Here is a 21272-nt window from a genome sequence, read left to right on the forward strand (position 1 = left end):
ATTTTATTATTCTTTGATATCAACCTTTCATAAGAAATGGTATGGTTAATTTAATAAAATGAGACTGACCTTTATGGTATGATTAAAAGGAACCCGAAAAGGGAGTAAATAAATAAAGTCACTAACTAATTAAATATCATTCATTATCAATTGTATTAATTTGCTAAACTCATACCATTAAACAGGCGTTGAAATGTATTCCAACAAAGCCGAGATGGTATGGTTAATTTAATAAAATGAGACCGACCTTTATGGTATGGTTAAAAGGAACCCAAAAAGGGAGTAAATAAATAAAGTCACTAACTAATTAAATATCACTCATTATCACTTGTATTAATTTGCTAAACTCATACCATTAAACATGCGTTGAAATGTATTCCAACAAAGCCGAGATGGTATGAAATTGTTAATAATTCAATAACGCTAAGTTTTTGATTAAAGGAACATTCTTGAAATCATTATACTGGCGTTGGAATTTATTCCAACAAAGCCAAGATGGCGAGCAAATAATCAACCTGTCATTAAATAAAATAATCAAAAACTTTCTACCTCAAAATAAAGCAAGCGAAAAAAACTCTTTCAACATTTGCGTCCGCTTAAATTTTGCGATCATTTGTTGACACGAGAAAAACAAGTCAGACGGCCAATTTTGCCATCTCTAGTTTTCTATGTCCACCATGTGTTACATACAATTTATTTATTGTATCTTTGCTTCAGTTTTTTTATATGTTTTTGTATTTATTAAAATACAAATCTTATTCTTATTTATCTCTATATATATAATTAAATATTTGATAGTTATTTATTTCATAAAAACTATTTAACAAAAACAAATGTAAAACTAAATATTTTATAGGAATTTGAATAGTTTGGTCTATAACCATTGCTATCTTTTTCTTTATGCTTATAGTGGAAAGTCGATCTATCACTAATATCTTTTGGAATTTAAATAGTCTGATCTACGTCTTATGTAGCCTCTTCCTTTATGCCCAGAAAGTCGGTCTATGACAAGTGTTATCTGTTTTTTATTGATTTCATCTAATTAAATTTAAATAATTATATTTACATATTTTTAAATCAAACAAAAAATCGAATCAATTAATATTTTACTCAGAACTTTGTATTCTTGATTTCTCTATTGCATTTATAGATATATACGAGCAAAATGAACTATTTTCAAACAAAAAAATACGGTATGATTTAATAAATAATTTTTAAAGAGTATAAAAGTCCATGCACTTAGCTAAGGTATGATTTATTGATTTTAATACGGACGGATGAAGTATTAATATCTTCATGATATGTGGTTGGCTCCTCAGCTTAGAACTAATTTTCAAAAGACTATATTATCTAAATTAGGTTTAAAAGAAAGTTTTCTATGTTTTGGTTACAAAAACATAGTAACAACTTCAAATCTTTTGGAATATGTCGAAATCATGTTAAACCTTTTCTAAGTTTCATAGCGGATATTCCATCGGAAATTAGACTGCAGCATATACCTATCTAGCACATAAATAAAGTGAGTAATGTCTAGTTCCTATATATTCCACAAGGGTAGGTTTTCATTTTATTATATGGTTTCAAGCTTCACATGTGGTTATGAACCCTTACAAGTTAAGAATACTATCCTCAAGAGCCTCAATAATATCATATAAGGTGAATCCCACCTTTCACAACTATAGGACTGGGCATGTGCTTGGGAACCCTTATCTTATCATACTCGCGCATTTCCTTTTGAAAACTTCTATTTAATTGAAAAATATCTACAACTGATCGGCATCATAAAATTGAATGTGTGACCCAATTCCAGCTTTTCTATGGAAGAAACTCTATTTCCATATTTTTATGTCATTCTAAAAGGAAATTTATGAGAGTAATTATTATATCCTTCAATATTGGCTATCCACATTTCCAATATTCAATGAGAAAAATTAACTACTACTTGATGTACTTTTTATAGTTACTAGTTTTTTATCCATGCAATAACGCTCCAACTAAAATAATTTGCAATAGAAAATAAAGTATCTTATTCTCTTTGACATATGCTTGTAGACAATATTTAAATGACACATGTCATAATTTTAGTGACTAAAGAATATAATTTATCTCCTTATATAAAAAGCACCTATGACATAGGGACAAACATTGGAAGGAATTCAGGGGATGAGTTAGGTTGGTATTTTGCTTGAGTAGTGTAGCTATGGGAAGCCAATATGAGACTGAGGTGATGGATCTTTTTTTCTTAATTCAGTGTTCTAATGCAGCCGCAATGCTATTGCAGAAACCTCCCTGCAATATTTTGATTGCAACACAATTATGGTTGTAGAATGCAATTTAAAACATTAACTTGTGTGAAGTCTTTTTCTATATGTTTAGTCATGCCATTAGGCCACGATCATATAAATAAGAACATGAATAACACCTATAAATAGAAAAGTTTCTCATCAAAAAAGAAAGAGCACTAATGTCAATTCATATTTCTTTGATCTGCTAGAGAGATTGCAAAAGAAAGACCAATGGAACTTATAAGGGTTATATGATGATCGTGTATCTTTTTATGGTCTTAGCTGTGTACCTATTATGTGAATAAATGTTGAAGTAAAGAAATCCACTTCTACAAATAAGTGTTTCTTTTTTACATGATTGTAAACTATAAGGTAATTTGATAATAAATTATTGTGCCTTCATCTAAACAACGATAACAGGTCAAACTAAGTTCTTAAAAAAAATTATAACAACTTCTACTTTCCTATCTAATTGAAAATGAAAGGTCTTCAAGGATATGCTCTAACACCAGAAACATATGTTGCTTGAATAGATGCAGATGCTTCTTCAGCAAAGTCTTTCCATGAATCAGTGGATAATATGACAAAATCTGCTAGTTTCCCTGGAGATAAGGACCCCAGATCGTTGTCGAGGAAGTTTGCGCGAGCAGCAGAAATGGTGTAACTGTCAGGGTGATACAGTGTTTCACAAAACTCATGTCAGTCATCAAATAAGGAAAATCTTCTGGGCATATAAAGCACATAAAAAAGACACAAGATATCAACAAATCACAGCATCATAACAACAGCAGCGTTTTAAAGGTTCTTACGCCTTTATTGCATCGTCTAATGAAATGCACTCGGATGGGATCCATGCAGTTTCCCATGTAGGAGGCCGTCTTCTCATTGCGGTCTTAATCGCACTTAACGGATTGATGTCTACCACCTTGTAAAACAAAGACATAATATTTTTCAAACTACATTTTAATGAAACTATGCTAAGGAACATGAAAATGTTCATAGTGATGAGTGCTAATGAATGTCACATACTTACTGGCCAGTCAGAACCAAATGCCAGTAATGCATTGTTATCTAAGAGCGACCGGAATAAATATGATTCCTTTTCAGCCCTATCTTTGCCAAGCTTTTTACTAGCAGTGTCAGCGTCATCCAATAATTGATCTGGCTGTAGATGATTGGTAACAAGCATTAGATATATAAAAATCATTCCATGTACTCTCATTTAAGTGACCTAAAATCTTAAAGTTTTCGGCAGAGTTAGTTCATGGCATAGTATCTGAACCTCCATGGCCATGGTCTGAAGTCCAATCCTTGGCAGTTGCCACCCCATTCTACTAAACAAAAGTCAATTTTCAGTGCAAGGTAAGTGGGTCCATGCACTGTCCATGCTTCAAGCCCAAAATGGCTCGTCCGAAGACACGTGTAAGGATATAAATATCATTCATGAGCAATGACCTGACAACTTAAGGTTTTAGGAGGAGTTGGTTTGTGATAAACAAGAAACTAGTAGAAATCTTGTAAAGGACATTGTTTATAATACTTGGAGAGGAAATAATCAGCCAAATTGGAGCAAAGATTAGTCCAGTTGCAATTTTGGGAACATAGATCAGTGAAAATAAGAGGTTTTATTATGATAGTGTCCCTTATATGTTATATAAAAATACCATTTTCAGCATGCAAGGTAGAACTATATTTTTATTATTTGTCATTTTCCTTTACATTTATGTTCTTGACATTTGAAGATAGTTGAACTGTTCACAAAAAAAAAACATCGAGATAGGATCATATATCAAATGAAAGAATCATGATTAAAAATGAGAATTCACAGTTGGTGGATATGGCAGATATGCAGCAAACCCCACTCTAGAGATTGTTCTTGTATCATTTTACCAAAAAGGGTCATCAGATGATAATCATTAGAAAGTAAAAACCTGCATGGAAGCAACAACTCGCTGTTTGCCAAATCGACCTGGAGTTCCATTTGCCAAATGCTGGGCATGCTCAATCTGAAAGCAGATTTAAGACATATCACAAAGAAAAGTTCCCCACTGTGCAAACTTGCAACAGCTACAATAGCACACTAAACGAAGGTTTTCCATATTTTTCCAAAAAAAAAAGTTTACCCGAAATCTGCGATCTCCCATTCCATTTGTAGAAGCAACTGAACCATATATGTCCAAGATCAGGTCATTTGCTTTGTCCCCTATAGCATGAATTGCCACCTGAAAGAAATCGACAAGAAAGCATTCAACTGGTAACTGATATATCATATAAACATATAAGAGGTTGGTACTTGGTAATAAGAATAAAAAAAATCACCTGTAGACCATATAAATCTGACTCCAAGGTCATGTTGAGAAGAGCTTCAGGTTCTGTCACTTGTAGGCCATAATTGTCAGGGTCATCAACATATGGCTGCAAAATTTTAAAATACCATGGTATATGCCTTCATGAGTCATGATTACAGACTAGATGTGCATGGTTAAACTAGGAGTTTGTCTTTAAAGATAGGTGCTCCTTGTCACCCCACCTTTCAACAAAAGAAGAACAGATAATGGACTAATCAACAACCAAGCCTTGATCCCACTAGGTGGGGTCGGCTACATGGATCGGACGTTGCTATGATGTTTTATCATAGACCATGTTGAAAGATGAAGGTTGTTAGGCAGTCAACAGCAAACATAAAACTTTGTTGAATCTCTATGATAGATAATGGACTATAGGAAAAACATTTTCAAATTATAAACTTTATTTAGTGAAGATGTATTTGGAAATTTTGCATGCCTAGTCTCACCTCATAAAACAATGCACTATTGGAACCCAAAGATCCATCAGCAAAACCTTTGACACCACCCACATAAATCCATTCGCTCAAGGCATGGCCCATTTTGTTAATCACATCCTAAGTAAGAAAATTGTGACTTCAAGACACAAGTATTAAAATTTACAGGACAAAAATTAAATATATTCACAATTTAGTAAGAATACAAAATTATTGTTATCAAGTATTGTATACACACACATACAGAGAGAGAGAGAGTTAAGTTTGTGCTACTTTACAGTAAGGTCAAAATATGCGGATGAGAAATCCTCAACACTTAAAACAAAACTTTCCACTGGTAGTATCACTTTAGCTAGCCTCCTTTTCTCTATATGTATATATATATATATATCAGTGGAATTTTCTCACAAAACCATCCATGAAATCAAGCACATGGACCATGTATAACTTGTTAGATAACCAAATATTGGTGTTTTGATTTCTGAAATTCAAGAATTCCTCACAGTCCAAATACTCCGACGAATAGCAAATAAGGCAAGCATCCAAAAGACTCTATCCTCCTACTGCTCTTCAGGAATCACTTCGTAGCCACTCATCTGGAAGTAATCTGATTGTGAGGAACTGAGGGCCACACCTAAACTTCCCTACTCAAAGAAATATTCTACTACATAAACTCCAAGACATTAGGCAACTCAAGAAAATATGACTATGAATCTTAGAAATTCTATCCTACTTGATACATCACATAAAACTAAGAGATATATAAAACTAAAATGTGACTATGAATCTTTAAAAGGGGGAGTGTCCAAAAAGTACATTGCAGAAAATTTCTCATTCGCAAACAAGAGATATATAAAACAAGAAACACATAAAAATAAGCATTAAAAATTGAGGCAGAGGAAAAATATCCTACACAGTTCATTCTAAAAAATTCAAAAGTCAGAATGGATCGTACCACCAAACGTGACCATGTCTCCATTGGAAAAAATAAACGCACTCTAATTTTCATTTTTGACATAGAATTAGCCCATTGATAAACATCTGTACAATTCAGAAGAACAATAAATAGTAAAATAAATGAAGCTCATCTTACACAAAGGACAAAGCATTGTATATATCAGAGAAAATCTGGAGGAAACTTTGGTCACAGCTCAAAAGGCACTATCCTAATCCTAGGCTTTAGGATTGTGTAGAGAGAATAAACTACAACATCCATGTTTTCCAATACTAATTTTTTTATGTAACATGATTTAGATCAACTTAAAGTATTACAAAAATGGAATTATACAATAAAGTAAGGTAAATCTTCAAGTCTCATTATTGTTAATCCATTACTTAATTTCAAGTTGCATTTGAATGGATTAAGTAGGGTTTTTCAAACTTCCAAATCATTAAGAAAATAACCATAAGAAAATACGAAAAAGTTATTTTTATTAGCTATAAATAAAGCTGACTTCCAGATTAAACCTGAAAAATCTTCCCAAGAAAGATTTGCTGAAACCCCTGGAAAATATCTTCCGAAATCAACAACCGTTGTTACACCTCTTGTTAGGGCAAGATTGCTTGCTCTAAGCATTGCTTCCCTCCTATCATCTACTGAATCCTCTGGAATCAGGGAGGTAACAAGTTTCATTGCAGAATCAACTAGTAATCCAGTAGGTTCTGCATGGAAACAACAATCCCATATAACAATCATTAATAAAAGGGTGATCCATTGCACGAGGCTCCCACCTAGTGAGGTCTTCGGAGGGTAGATGTACGCAGTCTTACCCTCGCAAGCGAAGAGGACGTTTCCAAGATTTGAATTCATGACCTCCAGATCACAAGGCAAACAACCTTATCATTGGGCCGAGGCTCAACCTCTAATATAAAAATTATTAGTACTGTACCAGGTTATAACCTGGTAAGGAAAATGCTACTCAAAATGCTAGCATGGGTTGGCATGAACTGGCAACAGGACTTGATAATATGTTTGTCAAGGACTGACTCTACTAAAAGCTTAAAATATCATGGTGGAGACTCATGAATGGTTTTATATCTAGCATGTGCCCTCACGCAAGATCCTTTTGGGCTTGAAGAAGCTTGGATAATGTACAATCCCACTCTGTCTTGAGCTGAAATTTAACTATATTTAGAAAAGGGAGGTGGCAAGACTCATGACCACTTGATCACAGAGGCTCTAACATCACGCTATGAGCAACTCTCTTGAAAGCTAAAGCTATTAGGTGGAGGCATATGAATTGTTTTACTTCTAACAATACTTAACCACCCTAAAGTATGCATTAAAAAAATCACAATATAGCATCCAGAGAATAATCATAAAAATACAGAAACTTCTGTTCATAGACCAAGTTATTGCCTTTTGAGATTCACGAAGTCACAAGGAAACATGGTTAACTAAAGAGTAGGATCTCCAAACAGGGTAATCCCATATTACTTGTAGGAAGGTCCATTCTTCACAATCACAGTATTATATTCTTTAGAAATTAACTATATTATTCTACGTAAAACCAGTGAAACTACCAGAATGATCAAAATTCCTCATAATATAAAGATAATAAACTATTACCTCCATTGGCATTCTTCAATATAGTTCCTCCTCTTGGGTTTTCTGTCAAATTTGTAATCCCAGCCAACATTAGTGCAACTGAGTTAGCCAAACCCATGTGACCATCCATTCTTGACAGCCAAACCTACTTGTGTACTTCACATGATAAGATTACATTGTTGCAATGAAGATTTCAAAATATAAAGGAACATTAAAGAAGATATGGCACACCGGATTATTAGGAGTAACATAATCGATCCAAGAAGCAGCTGGTTGATCTCCTCCCCAAAGATCATTGTTCCATCCACCACCCAATATCCAGGAACCTTGTTTTGTTTCTAAAGTTAAAAGTGTAGAAAATGAGTAACCATCAGATACAATAATTTAGAAGTATTACCATTCTGAAAACAAATCTGTAATATTTTCCCACTGTCAGACATATTTGTGCAAATTTAACCACGAGCAGTTAAGCCTTGACCCTTCTATTACTGAGTTATTATCCAGAGAAATAAGAATGACAATATTTTCTGAAAGCCAACTACCTTTAACAGAAGCAACATCTAAAACTACTCAGCACCAATTAAATTCTCACTAGATATTGACAAGAAGGAAAAAATAAGATTAAGATAGCTGATGGAGTTGGACTACGAAAAAAATGAAAATAAAGAGATTATTTACAACACATGAAAATGTAACCACCAGTACCATAAACTTTGGTTTTTAGTTGCATCCATTAACATTATATTTAAAAGATATTTTTCACTTTGGAAGTCAGCTGAGTTTGGAAAATGTAAAATGGTTTAATCTGAACAGGCACTTAAACTAGGATACAAATTGACAAGTATGATCGATCATCTTCAGGAAACTAAAAGGTCTGTGTAAGTTATCTCTCCATAAACAAAACTATGATTAAGCATGCAGAAGTTCGAGGCTTACTTTGTGCTGCATCTTTAATCACTCTGATAAACTCTTCCTTTTTATTCACACCTCTCAGTTTAACCTGCTTCATCTGCAATCATGGATAAGATTTTAAAAAGCGGAACACAATAGATTTGCAAACATAAAGGATTTCTTCGATAACATCACAGGGATTCGGAAAAAAATTACATTTACTTTAAAGGGCGACCCAGTGCACAACCCTCCTACCTAGTAGGTATGGGAAGAATAGATGTACACAGCCTTACTCTCGTAAGCAGAGAGGATTTTCCAGGATTTGAACCCGTGAACTCTTGGTCACTAAGCAACCTTATAGTTGTGTTGCGGCTCACCCTCTAGAAAAGTATAGAATATGGTGCAGTGCGTCAAATCCGCAAACTCACATCAACATGAAAATTTGTTCCACCATAAGAACAAACAACTTAGATTTCTTAGATGATTCAATCATTCATGTCTGCGACAACCAAAATTCATCCTGAATAAAAGTGATTTTTTATGTGCTCACTTCATCACAACACCTGATTGATAGTCTAACACCTAGTAGTACTACAAAAGTGCCTTCTAGAGTGGAGCATATGAGATTATGAATTTTTCCATGACGTTTCAATCAAATTTACCATATAATCCTTTCATAAATTCATAAAAAGAAAGAAAAAAAGACTCAAACACATAAGAATTGAGACAAAGAAGAATTCATAAAAATGGGGGCATGCATTAAATATAAACCTGCAATCCACCATAGATGAAATGGACATGGGAATCAATAAAGCCAGGAACCACAACTTTGCCACCAAGATCCAACACTTGAGTTCTATAACCTGCAAATTCCTACATAACAATTGAAACAACACATATGGGTCAGATTACAATTTAAAGTTGAAGCCCCCATAGAGATAAACAACAACAAATAGTTTGAATAAAAAAGTTGTGATTTTTGAACAAATGGGTAAGTAAAGAGAGCATAAGAAGAAAGGGTATAACCTGTACAAATGAGTGATTACCAATAGAAAGAACCCTTCCATTGGACACAGCCATGGAATGAGCAAAAGGGAGAGAATCATTACTTGTATAAATAAGAGCATTGGTTATAATAAAATCAGCAAGTGGGTGAGAGAATGATGAATTCCATTTGAAAGATGAAAAAGGGATAGAAGGGTGGAGAGTGAGAATGGCTAGAAGGAGAGTGATTGAAGAGGAGACAAATATGTAGAGAAAGTTCATTGGAGAGAATGAAGTGAGAAAACAATGATAACAACTCTTTGTTTCTACTTCAACAATAAAACAGACAAGTTTGAATGTTATCCAAAATTCACCATATCATGGATTACTATTTGATTAGATGAAGTAACATTCTATACAATTCTCACATTATCAACAATGTTTCAAGTTCAATTCCTAGAAGGTAGTCAAATAGAATAAGGTCTTATTATCCTTACCTATTATATTAGACCAAATGTTAAATGTTTAATTTTTGTAAATAATAATTATTGAAAATGGATTCACGCATATTCATAAGATTAGTTTCTAATATATATGATAAAAGATACCTTCTTGACTTAGGATGAGGAGATATTTTTAGTTATACTAAAAATCAAAACAAAATAATTCATTTAATTTGATTCCTACTCTTTTGTCGTAAAAAGCATAATCCAACCAAATCAATTATATGTGGTTATGTTCATTGGTTTACGTGTTTGATTTATTTATTGAAAAACCATAAAAATGTTTTAAAAATATATAACTTTATTTAGTCCTAGTTAAAGAAGAGTTTATCTCTCCTATACGTAATTTGTAGAGGATACCCTTTCAAAGAAAATCCGATATAGAAAATTTGAGCTTTTAAGATGAAAAAAATGAAACCATCAAACAACTTTTAGCTTAAAATGAGCCTTTCAATCAGTCCATACATAAACTATCAAACAACTTTAGTTTTTATTTTCAAAGATTTTGATTGGGTGAAGCTTAACGTGGATGACAATTGTCTTATTGGTAATCATACAATCAGAGGTGGAGGAGTTATCTACATTCATAAAGAACTTTGGTTATCTAATTTTCTACTAAGTTTGGAACTAGATCTCTCATCTTAGCTGAGTTGATTATTATGGAGTATGGTCTTTGGTTGGCTTGAAACAAGGGTTATACGGCTATTATTCTAGAAAGTGATTGTCTTGAGACAATCCACATGATCAATAAGAAAATTCAGACTTGTTACAGAAATTGGGAAGTGAGAGTGCAATATACCTTCAAAGAAGCAAACATGTTAGTTGATTACTTGGTTAAAATGAGTTTGAATCAAAATGTCCCTTCAATTTCTTGGGACACACCACCTAAAAAATCGTTCAACATTATGCAAATGGATCTTTTCCCCATCTTTTAGTTTTTTTGTTTCTTTTCTTTCCATTGTACAAAAAAACGGGTATGTTAAGTAATTTAAATTAATCTTAACTTTCTACATCCTAGTAAGAAATCTTAGTAATGAACGATTATGCACAAGCACACGTGCCATCATCATTCAAGCATTATGCACAATTGTGCTATCATCATTCATTATATATGCTCCTAAAAATGAACACCTAAGCATCAACACAGTCAATGAAAAGAGAGAAACACTGTTTCCCATAGAAAAATTGATAAACTATTCAGAGGCATCAACTAATGCCTTATCTGTACAATATTATGAACCCAGCTCTAGTTTTTTACTCAATTGCTTCAGTAGAAGTTGGCAATGGAGATGTTGGGGCCTGGTTTGCTTCAGTAGAAGTAGGCCATGGAGCTGTTGGAGCCTGGTTTGTTTCAGTAGAAGCAGGCCATGATGTTGTTGGGATTGCTTTGTTTCAGTAGAAGTCGGCAATGGAGTTGTTGGGGCGTGGTCCACTCCTCTTCCACGGTGTTTCTGGAAATGCTTATCGATGAATGATTCAGCAATATCTGGATACTTCTTCCTTACAAGGTTTTCCAGACACTTCCTGTAGGAAAAATCTTCCTTTTTACATTCCTTCAAGACCACATACTGCATCTACTATCCTGAAAATTGCTGTGTCTGCTAATCTGTTAAAACAAGTCCCAATATTAAACTCTCTATACATGATGTGAAGTATAAGCTGAAAACTTATAAAAAATATAAACATGAAAGAATAAAAAGTAAACAATAATCAATCATTAAATTCACATCCTGAAGCTTAGGAAAGAAATTCATTTTTATCCATGGCAACCATGATGAGATGAGATCAATTATAAGTGTAAGTGAAAGCTAAAGGGACAACAATATGGAAATGGAAGATACCATGACATAATCAATTCCATCACCCATTTTGGTTTCTTTATCTGTATGGTGTTCAAAGACATTCTCAAGCACAAATGCTTGATACTCTGCCGACAGCGGATCCCCATCATTGTACCTTCACAGAGGAATACATTATTAGAGAATTAAGATGAAATACTGCAGCTTAGACAACAAAAAGGCTAGATATAAACTGATCATTGGGATAAGGTCTCAAATGTTGTATTGCAAATGCATTTTAGACTTACCCTTGTTGCACGATACGTCCGATTGACTGCATAATAGAATCAATATCCTTGAGAACTTCCTGTTCCTCAGGTGTGTACATTATAGATGGTGGTCTGGGGGGCGATTCAGATTATTTCTCCAGTCACCAGTATTTGAACCCCGGCCTTGCGAACCTTCAAAGCGGTTTTTCTTGAATGATTCTCTGCCCTGCTTTCCCCATTGAAAGCTTTTATTGCCGTCAGAATTAGCTGAAGCAATTTGTGAGTCCCATCCTTGCGAACTTGCGGCCTGATTTGACTCAGTTTGGGAATCCCATGCTTGGCTTTCTGAAGATTTGGGTTTCCCCATTGGAAGTTTTTATCACGGTCAGAATTAGCTGGAGCAATTTGTAAGTCCCATCCTTGGGAATTCGCAGCTTGATTTAAGTCATTTTGGGAGCCCCATGCTGGGTTTTCTGAGGATCTGTTGGAATTACTTTCCCAAGCATTAGACGTGGAAGAGTCTTTTTGTCTAACATCAGCTCCAACGTTTGACTCTGCTATCCACTTCTCTTTATTTATTGAGAGAGAAAAAAATTAAAGATCTCCATAGCAAATGGCATTTTGAGTCTTTTGAGACAGCTATCAAGAGTCTTTTCCAAGTAGATAGGGTGAAGTCATTGTGTTCTACCGCAAGTCATTTACAAACTTTTATTTTTTTTGAACAAATAATGTTGATACCTAAAAGACGAAAATCAGATCAAACCACTAAAGCTCCTTCACCTATTATATAATAAATAAGAACAATTTATAAAGTCGCCATGAAAAGCTGAGGAATATCATGCTCATATTCCATTTGGGCAATAGCTTGGTTTTTTTCATTTTCAAGCAATTTAAGCAAACCAAGCTCAGCATCCACTTCAATTCGTTAACATGGCTTGGATATATTGGAACTGGCAGCTCAATATACCCAAAGTGTCCTGAAAAGTAAACTCAAACAATGTTGGTTGATTTTTTCCATCAAATCACAGTAGACAAAATGAGTAAATAAATCCATACCTTCACACTTTCCAGGTTCCGATGTACCACAAGATTCACATCTTCCAAATTCAAGGGGTAGGCCAAGTAATGGATTTGAAAGCTGACTAGCATGAATAATTGCAGAGTCACTGATGGATGCTGTACACTGTCAAGGCATAAACAGAACTTTTCCCAGTAAGCTGATTATAACCAATAAATGCTGAATAGGTCATAACATCATTAGTAAGGCTTGGTTAAATACATTAAACAAGTCAGGATTTAAGCAAAACTGTGAGAGTTTTCAAACAAATAATAAAAACAAAATAAAAAACTCTGACTAGAATGCAGCCACATAGGTATATACCCAGAGAAGATATGTTTAAGGCCATGGTTGTTTTACATTTTGAAATTTTAGACCAAAAAGAAAAAGAAAACTGACCATGTGGCTGCATCCGACTGAGTAACAGCATGAGTAAATTTCAAGAAACATCAAATGAAAACAAGGTCCCAAAAGAACCTAGAAACAAACACTGTCCAAAATTCTAGCACGGAATTCCTAAATTCCAAGCATGCCATATTCACCCTTGGCACATATCATAATAAAATTCTCCAAAATTGACAGTAGTTCATCTCATTTGAGTCATTTCACATATAAATTGCTCTACAGCAACCTAGTAGTTATAAAATTTAACTGAAAAATAAATCCATTTTAGGCGTACAATTTCCTGGCGTGTAGCCATCCCAAATCTGATCCTGACCTAGGTAGTCAATCCCGGATAGCGGAGCGTAGCGGCCGATCCCAAAAACACTATAGCGGGATAGCAGGTAGTGGGACAACTGCTACAACTAAGGGATAAAATATATAAGTAGTTTATAGCCTACAATCCTACATATATAAATACTAAAATTGATCATATTAAAGACACATTCCTAATTAATAATCAAGATGAGAGTATTAAAGGTTCTAGAGCTGATCAAAGTTGGATGCCATAACAGAATTGTATCTCACGAAATTGAACCACACGAAGATGATGTCAATTGGGTTCAATCAGTTTAATAAGAAAATCAATAAAGAGATGAAGGGGCAAACAATTAGGGACCAAGAATTTTTTTTAAAGAAAAGATGGAGAATGTTCGTGAATTAGGAAGCCTTGCAATTTTCTTCTATGCTGATGAAGAACATGTAAGCAATTGAACATGTGAACTGGAATTTGGAAGAAGAAAGAGAAGGAAGAAGAAATGTATAACCAATTAAAAATCACATGGCCTAGGAAAATCAATGTGTTAAGTAGAAGGGAAAGAATGGGAGGTTAAATTACCTAAAACCCTAGTGCAAAACCAGCCACCTATTAAAAAGAGGAGCAAAAAATACTTTTCTTCTATAAAATTAGGGTTCCACTCGCAATAAAACATGTAGTGGGTCATGATCCACTATTTGCCCAGCAATTTTGCTGCTATTTGACCTGCTACAGCCATTTGCACTGCTATCCACTATGGCGTTGCGGGTAATGGTCAAAACACTGCTACAGTCCGCTATTGCGGCGCTATAGCGCGCTATTGGCTACCTAGATCCTGACAACCTCCCCATCCAAAACAGTTGAAGGGGAATTATCCTCCATAACTTATAAAGTATCCTGCAAACAGATAATTCATAATCATGGTTTTTATTTGTAAACCTTACAAATGACAACAGAATGATGGCAATAAAGGAGAACATTAAATAAACAAATGATGGAACGGAATGATACTAGAAAGGTAGACTAGGATAATTTTAAAGAAACATTTCTAGCATCTTCTTAAGATGACAAAATATAGGCAACTTCTACCATGTCCCCTATTTGCCCTCTATGCACACTTTCAGCATCTCCTCGTCAGAGAAAGAATACATCTAACATGTCCATAACATTTGGCCACAACAAATATCTCAACAGTTTGCCTCTAAAGCATCCCTTAGTACTGATATCAGTGTTGTTGATGACAGATGACGGCCGCAGGTGGTTTGACAAAATTCTGCCATACATAATAGCGGAAGGCGTTGCAGGCTGTAAAAATGTAAACTGAGGCTAGAGAAAAAGAGAGAGAAGAGAGAGATCTGATTTTATTTCTTTGAAATGAAGAATGAATTGATTTGTTACAATGATTGAGCCTCACTATATATAAAGGATTGGAAAGCTCAAAAAGGAAGCTACTATAGGAAGTAGCTTGTTGTGCATGCTACCTACTGTCAACTAACTAACAAGAGGAAAACAACTACCAGTGACAACTGTCACTATTAAACCTAAACCTTTACTCTAATTCTTGTTCTCTAATACACCCCCTAAAACTGAGGGTAGTTGTTTAGTGGTGCTAAATCAACTACTTTATGTTGTTTTCTTAGAGATAAGAATCTTGAGGTGGCTAAGCGCTTTGTGAGGACATCAGTTGTATGGAATTCAGATTGGATGTGCTTCACTTGCAAGGCCTTTGGTTGGATTCTGTCTCTGACAAAGAAAAGATCCAATTCAATGTGCTTTGTCTTGTTGTGAAGAACAAGATTATGAGCTATAGCAATAGTGCTTAGACTATCACATAGGATGAGAAGGGCTTGATGAAGATACTTGAGTTCTGATAGCACCAATTCATTAGTAATTATCTCCTCATAATTAATTTCTCAACAAAAAACAGTTACATGAGTACTTATCTCCTCATAATTAGATTTATCCTTAATACTAGCACTGATTGGATTTACATATATAACAAATCCACATCCACTTCTCTGTAGTCTCAATATCTTTAACAATACAAAGTCACCTAAGAAAAACATACAACAACAATCAAGCTTGAGTCGCATTGAGCAAGGTCTGCTACATGGATCGTACAACGTCATAATGCTCTATTATAAATCAAATCATGTTCATTGACAAAATATTGATCTCTAAATTTTTCTTAATAGTTTCGGCTATGGTTTTCCTTGGCCAACATCTACCTCTAGAAATTAGATTAACCTCCATTTGACCTACTCTCGTTACTAGTAAACCTCCACATGCAATTGCAATTTTATCATCATCTAAACCCCAACTTAACTTAGTAAAAGGAAGATCGCACATGCATTATTGCCGTCAGAATTAGCTGAAGCAATTTGTGAGTCCCATCCTTGCGAACTTGCGGCCTGATTTGACTCAGTTTGGGAATCCCATGCTTGGCTTTCTGAAGATTTGGGTTTCCCCATTGGAAGTTTTTATCACGGTCAGAATTAGCTGGAGCAATTTGTAAGTCCCATCCTTGGGAATTCGCAGCTTGATTTAAGTCATTTTGGGAGCCCCATGCTGGGTTTTCTGAGGATCTGTTGGAATTACTTTCCCAAGCATTAGACGTGGAAGAGTCTTTTTGTCTAACATCAGCTCCAACGTTTGACTCTGCTATCCACTTCTCTTTATTTATTGAGAGAGAAAAAAATTAAAGATCTCCATAGCAAATGGCATTTTGAGTCTTTTGAGACAGCTATCAAGAGTCTTTTCCAAGTAGATAGGGTGAAGTCATTGTGTTCTACCGCAAGTCATTTACAAACTTTTATTTTTTTTGAACAAATAATGTTGATACCTAAAAGACGAAAATCAGATCAAACCACTAAAGCTCCTTCACCTATTATATAATAAATAAGAACAATTTATAAAGTCGCCATGAAAAGCTGAGGAATATCATGCTCATATTCCATTTGGGCAATAGCTTGGTTTTTTTCATTTTCAAGCAATTTAAGCAAACCAAGCTCAGCATCCACTTCAATTCGTTAACATGGCTTGGATATATTGGAACTGGCAGCTCAATATACCCAAAGTGTCCTGAAAAGTAAACTCAAACAATGTTGGTTGATTTTTTCCATCAAATCACAGTAGACAAAATGAGTAAATAAATCCATACCTTCACACTTTCCAGGTTCCGATGTACCACAAGATTCACATCTTCCAAATTCAAGGGGTAGGCCAAGTAATGGATTTGAAAGCTGACTAGCATGAATAATTGCAGAGTCACTGATGGATGCTGTACACTGTCAAGGCATAAACAGAACTTTTCCCAGTAAGCTGATTATAACCAATAAATGCTGAATAGGTCATAACATCATTAGTAAGGCTTGGTTAAATACATTAAACAAGTCAGGATTTAAGCAAAACTGTGAGAGTTTTCAAACAAATAATAAAAACAAAATAAAAAACTCTGACTAGAATGCAGCCACATAGGTATATACCCAGAGAAGATATGTTTAAGGCCATGGTTGTTTTACATTTTGAAATTTTAGACCAAAAAGAAAAAGAAAACTGACCATGTGGCTGCATCCGACTGAGTAACAGCATGAGTAAATTTCAAGAAACATCAAATGAAAACAAGGTCCCAAAAGAACCTAGAAACAAACACTGTCCAAAATTCTAGCACGGAATTCCTAAATTCCAAGCATGCCATATTCACCCTTGGCACATATCATAATAAAATTCTCCAAAATTGACAGTAGTTCATCTCATTTGAGTCATTTCACATATAAATTGCTCTACAGCAACCTAGTAGTTATAAAATTTAACTGAAAAATAAATCCATTTTAGGCGTACAATTTCCTGGCGTGTAGCCATCCCAAATCTGATCCTGACCTAGGTAGTCAATCCCGGATAGCGGAGCGTAGCGGCCGATCCCAAAAACACTATAGCGGGATAGCAGGTAGTGGGACAACTGCTACAACTAAGGGATAAAATATATAAGTAGTTTATAGCCTACAATCCTACATATATAAATACTAAAATTGATCATATTAAAGACACATTCCTAATTAATAATCAAGATGAGAGTATTAAAGGTTCTAGAGCTGATCAAAGTTGGATGCCATAACAGAATTGTATCTCACGAAATTGAACCACACGAAGATGATGTCAATTGGGTTCAATCAGTTTAATAAGAAAATCAATAAAGAGATGAAGGGGCAAACAATTAGGGACCAAGAATTTTTTTTAAAGAAAAGATGGAGAATGTTCGTGAATTAGGAAGCCTTGCAATTTTCTTCTATGCTGATGAAGAACATGTAAGCAATTGAACATGTGAACTGGAATTTGGAAGAAGAAAGAGAAGGAAGAAGAAATGTATAACCAATTAAAAATCACATGGCCTAGGAAAATCAATGTGTTAAGTAGAAGGGAAAGAATGGGAGGTTAAATTACCTAAAACCCTAGTGAAAAACATGGGAGGTTAAATTACCTAAAACCCTAGTGCAAAACCAGCCACCTATTAAAAAGAGGAGCAAAAAATACTTTTCTTCTATAAAATTAGGGTTCCACTCGCAATAAAACATGTAGTGGGTCATGATCCACTATTTGCCCAGCAATTTTGCTGCTATTTGACCTGCTACAGCCATTTGCACTGCTATCCACTATGGCGTTGCGGGTAATGGTCAAAACACTGCTACAGTCCGCTATTGCGGCGCTATAGCGCGCTATTGGCTACCTAGATCCTGACAACCTCCCCATCCAAAACAGTTGAAGGGGAATTATCCTCCATAACTTATAAAGTATCCTGCAAACAGATAATTCATAATCATGGTTTTTATTTGTAAACCTTACAAATGACAACAGAATGATGGCAATAAAGGAGAACATTAAATAAACAAATGATGGAACGGAATGATACTAGAAAGGTAGACTAGGATAATTTTAAAGAAACATTTCTAGCATCTTCTTAAGATGACAAAATATAGGCAACTTCTACCATGTCCCCTATTTGCCCTCTATGCACACTTTCAGCATCTCCTCGTCAGAGAAAGAATACATCTAACATGTCCATAACATTTGGCCACAACAAATATCTCAACAGTTTGCCTCTAAAGCATCCCTTAGTACTGATATCAGTGTTGTTGATGACAGATGACGGCCGCAGGTGGTTTGACAAAATTCTGCCATACATAATAGCGGAAGGCGTTGCAGGCTGTAAAAATGTAAACTGAGGCTAGAGAAAAAGAGAGAGAAGAGAGAGATCTGATTTTATTTCTTTGAAATGAAGAATGAATTGATTTGTTACAATGATTGAGCCTCACTATATATAAAGGATTGGAAAGCTCAAAAAGGAAGCTACTATAGGAAGTAGCTTGTTGTGCATGCTACCTACTGTCAACTAACTAACAAGAGGAAAACAACTACCAGTGACAACTGTCACTATTAAACCTAAACCTTTACTCTAATTCTTGTTCTCTAATACACCCCCTAAAACTGAGGGTAGTTGTTTAGTGGTGCTAAATCAACTACTTTATGTTGTTTTCTTAGAGATAAGAATCTTGAGGTGGCTAAGCGCTTTGTGAGGACATCAGTTGTATGGAATTCAGATTGGATGTGCTTCACTTGCAAGGCCTTTGGTTGGATTCTGTCTCTGACAAAGAAAAGATCCAATTCAATGTGCTTTGTCTTGTTGTGAAGAACAAGATTATGAGCTATAGCAATAGTGCTTAGACTATCACATAGGATGAGAAGGGCTTGATGAAGATACTTGAGTTCTGATAGCACCAATTCATTAGTAATTATCTCCTCATAATTAATTTCTCAACAAAAAACAGTTACATGAGTACTTATCTCCTCATAATTAGATTTATCCTTAATACTAGCACTGATTGGATTTACATATATAACAAATCCACATCCACTTCTCTGTAGTCTCAATATCTTTAACAATACAAAGTCACCTAAGAAAAACATACAACAACAATCAAGCTTGAGTCGCATTGAGCAAGGTCTGCTACATGGATCGTACAACGTCATAATGCTCTATTATAAATCAAATCATGTTCATTGACAAAATATTGATCTCTAAATTTTTCTTAATAGTTTCGGCTATGGTTTTCCTTGGCCAACATCTACCTCTAGAAATTAGATTAACCTCCATTTGACCTACTCTCGTTACTAGTAAACCTCCACATGCAATTGCAATTTTATCATCATCTAAACCCCAACTTAACTTAGTAAAAGGAAGATCGCACATGCATTCCAACTCATGAGTCAAACCGGGTCACCACAGGTTCGAGCTCCCATGGCTTACCAAGTAGCCTGGTTGGAGTACAATTTTAAAAAAATCGGAAAATATTACATGATGATGAAACATGGATCAGTAAAATAACTGAAATGGGAACTCGCCATGTAGACATTATTCAACAACTATGATGATTGCAGGTAAGTGTGTAAGAGACTAAGATATGGGAATGGGATACTTTAGGGTTCTACATATTTTCTAAAATGAAGCTCACAATTCGTTTACATGAACTTGAAATAAACAGCAAAACCAAAACAGGGGTTTTTTCACTACAAAACAGAGCAAGGAGAAAATAAACAACGCATTGAAAGCTTTTCAGCCAAAATATGCATATTTGAAGAAGAATGAAAAAAAAAGTTACTCAAACCTAAAATTCAAGCATAAAACAAAAGAAAAAAGAAACTATTTAACTTTTTCTACCTCTTTATCACCTCAGAATCGAAAAAATGCTTCCACTTTAAGAGTTTCACTGAGCTGAAGGTAAAACCCTAGCTACACGCTACTAAAAATGAGAATGTAAAACAATTTAGTAAGTCACATAATCGAAACGGAATGAAGAAAATAAGCGAAACGTTTCTGCATGAAATGACAATGCAGAATTATTACCACAGAGAAGCTGAAAATGAAGTAGGAGAAGATTCGAAGTAGTGATCAATAGACTCTGTGTATTCTCTGTATGAAGAGAGGGTTTTGTTGAAGAAGATGAAAACGAGAAGTAAGAAGAGAGTGAATGGGAAATAAAAGTGATTTTGGGATTTAATTTTTTTAGCATGAAATGGAGTTTTTGGTTTAATACGGAAATGGAAAACGTTCTTCAATTTTTGCTGTGGTAGGAAATGAGTTCAGCTCACAAATTATGAAGTAATGGTTCGAGCGGAGTTTGGAAATGAATTCAACAATCAATTATTTTTTCAACTTAAGAATGACTTCATTAAAGTTTAGGAAATTCTAATTCATGAATTCAAATGATAATAAATAAGACAAAAAGATGTATAACAAAATATATATAATATAAAATCTCATTTTTCAAATTTTTGATCTTTTGGCTATATTGAGATCCAAAATCACTAGATTAATGTCTAATAGATATATTATATACTAATATAAAATTATATTTATATAATAATTACAAAATATTTTAAAGATATGTGCATACATTTTATATATATATATATATTATATTATA

At 34.4% G+C, this 21272-nt stretch overlaps 2 protein-coding genes and 1 long non-coding RNA gene across 5 annotated transcripts; all 3 read right to left on the minus strand.

Annotated features, from left to right (window-relative positions):
- LOC109355242 (putative amidohydrolase YtcJ) lies at positions 2456 to 9831 on the minus strand. Of its 3 annotated transcripts, XM_019598281.1 has the most exons (15): positions 9533 to 9829; positions 9278 to 9379; positions 8552 to 8624; positions 7847 to 7953; positions 7637 to 7760; positions 6535 to 6729; positions 6023 to 6108; positions 5080 to 5187; positions 4605 to 4700; positions 4409 to 4507; positions 4217 to 4291; positions 3319 to 3450; positions 3095 to 3210; positions 2738 to 2949; positions 2456 to 2704 (listed from the first exon to the last, which is right to left on the minus strand). In XM_019598281.1, the coding sequence occupies exons 1-14, from the start codon at positions 9770 to 9772 to the stop codon at positions 2775 to 2777; spliced, it is 1728 nt and encodes a 575-aa protein (XP_019453826.1). In that variant the 5' UTR covers positions 9773 to 9829; the 3' UTR covers positions 2456 to 2704; positions 2738 to 2774. The 3 variants fall into 3 exon arrangements, 2 of the variants coding, with proteins under 2 accessions (XP_019453826.1, XP_019453825.1); XM_019598280.1 differs by lacking the exon at positions 2456 to 2704 and having other exon boundaries at positions 2730 to 2949; XR_002108641.1 differs by lacking the exon at positions 2456 to 2704 and having other exon boundaries at positions 2914 to 2949; positions 3315 to 3450; positions 9533 to 9831.
- On the minus strand, positions 11030 to 14693 carry LOC109353777. The gene is made up of 6 exons (XR_002108486.1): positions 14635 to 14693; positions 13777 to 13815; positions 13097 to 13223; positions 12080 to 13017; positions 11835 to 11949; positions 11030 to 11599 (listed from the first exon to the last, which is right to left on the minus strand). It is a non-coding gene; the product is annotated as an uncharacterized LOC109353777 (long non-coding RNA).
- LOC109353787 (DNA-directed RNA polymerase V subunit 1-like) lies at positions 16156 to 20902 on the minus strand. Its single transcript, XM_019596149.1, has 5 exons — positions 20507 to 20902; positions 18530 to 18586; positions 17635 to 17673; positions 16955 to 17081; positions 16156 to 16875 (listed from the first exon to the last, which is right to left on the minus strand). The coding sequence occupies exons 2-5, from the start codon at positions 18569 to 18571 to the stop codon at positions 16682 to 16684; spliced, it is 402 nt and encodes a 133-aa protein (XP_019451694.1). The 5' UTR covers positions 18572 to 18586; positions 20507 to 20902; the 3' UTR covers positions 16156 to 16681.

The sequence above is a fragment of the Lupinus angustifolius genome, chromosome LG08 (genome assembly GCF_001865875.1).
Source record: "Lupinus angustifolius cultivar Tanjil chromosome LG08, LupAngTanjil_v1.0, whole genome shotgun sequence".
Lineage (NCBI taxonomy): Eukaryota > Viridiplantae > Streptophyta > Magnoliopsida > Fabales > Fabaceae > Lupinus > Lupinus angustifolius.